The 3,813-nt window shown below is 56.7% G+C and overlaps 1 protein-coding gene across 1 annotated transcript; it reads right to left on the bottom strand.

Annotated features, from left to right (window-relative positions):
* Positions 1 to 1,065: 1,065 nt before the first annotated feature.
* LOC108281780 (tubulin beta-4B chain-like) lies at positions 1,066 to 3,249 on the bottom strand. The gene is made up of 3 exons (XM_017497467.2): positions 3,086 to 3,249; positions 1,713 to 1,821; positions 1,066 to 1,375 (listed from the first exon to the last, which is right to left on the bottom strand). Exons 1-3 carry the CDS (start codon positions 3,140 to 3,142, stop codon positions 1,257 to 1,259), a joined length of 285 nt encoding a protein of 94 aa, XP_017352956.1. The 5' UTR covers positions 3,143 to 3,249; the 3' UTR covers positions 1,066 to 1,256.
* Between the last annotated feature and the right edge of the window lie 564 nt (positions 3,250 to 3,813).

Genomic DNA, 3,813 nt, shown 5'->3' with positions numbered 1-3,813 from the left:
TAAGACATAAGGAATTTCAAAATCTGACATTTTGACTATGGAGGGGAATGTAGGACTGGTCTTACACTGGCAGATTCTTCTCTTTTGAATACTCTATTACCTGAAGAAATATTTTTCTTTTTCTTGTTTTTTTTTGAGATGGAGTCCTGCTCTGTCGCTGAGGCTGGAGTGCAGTGGCACAATCTCGGCTCACTGCAACCTCTTGCCTCCCAGGTTCAGGTGATTCTCCTGCCTTAGCCTCCCTAGTAGCTGGGATTACAGGTAACTGCCACACACCTAGCTAATTTTTATATTTTTAGTTGGCCAGGCTGGTCCCATACTTCTGATCTCAGGTGATCCGCCCATCTCGGCCTCCTGAAGTGCTGGGATTACAGGCCTGAGCTACCACACTTGGCCAGAAATAATTTTCTGCGTCAGTACCCTCAGAGACATTGGGGACCATAATAAAGTAAGAAGCAAATTTAGCTCATTTGAGGCTATTGATTGAGGAAGAGGATAGAATTAGAAAACTTAATTGGTTTTGAAATATGTACATTTTATTTTATTATTTTATTTTATTTTTTGAGACAGACTCTCATTCTGTCCCCCAGACTGGTGTGATCTCAGCTCACTGCAACCTCTGCCTCCCAGATTCAAATGATTCTCCTGCCTCAGCCTCCCGAGTAGCTGGGACTACAGACTACGCCCATCTAATTTTTTGTATTTTTAGTAGAGATGGAGTCTTACCGTGTTAGCCAGGATTGTCTTGATCTCCTGACCTCATGATCCACCTGCCTTGGCCTCCCAAAGTGCTGGGATTACAGGCGTGAGCCACCGTGCTGGCCGAAATACACACATTTTAAACAAGCATTCTCTTTATACTCCAGTACAATTAAATAGGCAAGGTGAAGGCAGAGTGACCAGGAGAGAAGGTGGCCTCAGCATCTGTCTAAGCTCTGGTCATAACCTGTGCTTTTGGCCCCTGGCTCTTTGAAGTCCTTTGAAGTTGCCTGTAGCCTATGAAACCTGGCTTGAAGCTTCTCCTTGCTCTTTCTTCTTCCAGTCTGAGGCTGCTCTGCAATGGGAGGGCTGCAGCAGCCCTCTGCAGGCTGGTGTTGATCTCTGAGCCATGACCGCCCGTGGACTGGGTGGAACTAGGCCAGGACTCAGGGCTGCCCGTGGACACAGTGTCACCTTGGCACTGAACACTAAGAACTGTGCTTTGCAGGGCTGTGAGGAAGAAGGTGTGGCATTTGGCCAGTTCCCAGTGAGCGTGACTACATACCGAACACGAAGTTGTCTGGCCTGAAGATCTGGCCGAAGGGTCCAGACCTGACGGAGTCCATGGTGCCAGGCTCCAGATCCACCAGGATGGCCCGAGGTACGTATTTGTTACCTGCGGGGAACGGGAACGGACTCAGACCTGTACTTAGGGAGGGACTCGCAGCAGCATTCATTAGAGACAGCTCCAGCATCTGAGACAAAAGGAGAACAGGAGGTTCTCTGCTTTTAAGAAAAAGGAGGTCTTGAGTGTGCTTAGCCGTGGCTAACAGGCAGGAGTCTCAGGGCACCATTAAGCGTGTTTTTCCAGGAGCTGGCATTTGAAATGAATATGCAAGAAGCATGCCTTTGTCACGTGCATGTTCCTAGGACGTTTCATCTCCCACAGCATGGGAAGCAAGGGTTCCTGTTAAGAAGAAGGAATCTTCTTGCTAACACACCCTGCTACTCACCAGCAGCCTCATTGTAGTACACGTTGATTCTCTCCAGCTGCAAGTCACTGTCTCCATGGTAACTGCCTGTGGGGTCGATCCCATGCTCATCGCTGATGACCTCCCAAAACTGAAATGAAAAAAGAACCACACCATGGCCCAGCATCCTGAATGTCACTAAGGATGGCCTTGTCCTCCTCCCACGTCCTTGGAACAGGGGCTTTTGTGGTCAGTTAGTGCTAGACAGAGAGCAAAGAGCTGCACTCCCTATTTCCTGCAGCAGCTGCTGCTGAGGGGCTTGAAAATCCGCAGAGCATCGGCCATATTATGGCGATAGACTGAAAGGCTGGGAGGGGCCCTGGAGGAGGAGGGGGCACAGCAGATGCCCTTCTAGAGAGAGGGTCAGGAGGGTAGAGACGTGGGAAAGGGGTCCAGGGAGGCTCTGTCACCCCAGGCAGGGCTGAATGCCATTGCATCCGGGATGACTGATGGGTCGTGGCAGGACTGAGGACGGGGAACCCACACTGTGGCTGCCTCCAGGAATCAAGCTCTCTTGGCACAGATCCCAGGCACCCCTGCAACAGTGCAGGTTTAAGCCACCGATCTACATGCTGGCACTGACCACAGGAGAGACTGGGCGGGGAAGGGCAGCAGGAGCCTGGGAGGGCGCCTGGGCGGCAGTGGAAGGAGCTGGCCATGGTGAGGGCGCTGGCTCCATTGTGAATTTGCGACAGAGAGGGGGCAGGGAGGCTGGGTGGGCAACATGGCGGTTCTCAAAGAGACCACGTCCTTGTACAGGCACCCGCCCCCACCCATGCAGCAGGCCGGCTGCTGCCTCCCACACAGCGGTCGGTAATTGCAGCTCCCACCCAGCACAGTCACCTGCCACCTCAGGGACTGGCAGCAAGACTATCGCGTTATAAGTCTTCATGTCTAGACAGTGCGGGAGCAAGGGAGCAAGGTAATTTAGCCTGTGTGACCCAAAGGGAAGCGTCTGTTACACCTGTCAGTCCAGTGACACTGCATATTTTCATTCAAACCTTTGAGAAAAATGTACAAATTAAATTTCTCATGAAGCTAGCGGAATAAATATGACCATATCCTCGCCCCAAGTTTCTGAGACTAATACACCCAGCGGAATGCCAACTGCGTCCCGGAGAAGGGCTGTGTCCCAGGGAAATCCAAACGGCGCCGACCAGAGACTGACACAGCTGCATCCTGGCAGGTCGTGCAGCCTCCCCCGCCTTGCCCGCCCGCTTCTCAGCGGAATGTACCACACGGCGAGCCCCGGGCCGCCGAGGCTTCCCCCCCCCCGCCCCCGTCCCCGTCCCAGCCCCAGCCCCAGCCCGCACCCTCAGTCCCCAGCCCGGGCCCCTCCGCGGCGGCGCGCCCACCTTGGCGCCGATCTGGTTGCCGCACTGTCCCGCCTGGATGTGCACGATCTCGCGCATGGTGCCGGCTGCGGAGCGGGTGGCGCTGGCCCTCGGAGCGGTGCGCGGCGTGGACCGGCGGGCTAGGCTGCGCAGAGACCTGCCGCCGCCCCCCCCAGCTCCATCTTTTATACCCGGGGACCCGCCCTGCCATGTGACGTCATGATGGGCGGGGCTGCGCCCGCGCGAGCGGCGCTGCTGGGACTGCGGCACCGCGAGGGGGAGCCGGGGCGCGGTGCGAGATGCGGGGGCGCTCGACAGGTTGCGCCTGCTGCTGGGCCCCGAGTGGGCGCCCGGCCTTGCTGTCTGGCGGCCAGTGTGGTGCCCGGCTCAGGCCCAGCCGCAGCCCCCTGCCCGATCTGCGGGCGCCGGCCGCCCCCCGGCGCTGGGTTCGCTCACGCCGCAATCCCCACCCCACCCCGCCCACTCTGGACCCAAAAGAGGGGCTAGAGACGGGAGGGGCTGCCTCGGAACAGGGTCCTAGCCTCCCAGGGCCTGGAAGAGGCGTCGAGCACCATTTGAAGTGGGGAGCTGGGAATTGAAGACCCATTTACAGAGGAGTCTCCAGCGGGCGGCAAAGGTTTCCCGCATCCTAGGCAGGAGCTTGGACTCTGCTCCCGCTCCATCCTAGCTGGGACGCCAGTGCGGGGTGGCGGGGACAGAGTGGAGGGGAGTGGGGAGCTCCGGGGAGC

This window comes from Cebus imitator, unplaced genomic scaffold (assembly GCF_001604975.1).
Source record: "Cebus imitator isolate Cc_AM_T3 unplaced genomic scaffold, Cebus_imitator-1.0 Scaffold231, whole genome shotgun sequence".
In the NCBI taxonomy this organism is placed as follows: domain Eukaryota; kingdom Metazoa; phylum Chordata; class Mammalia; order Primates; family Cebidae; genus Cebus; species Cebus imitator.
This window is presented reverse-complemented; position numbering and strand designations above follow the sequence as displayed.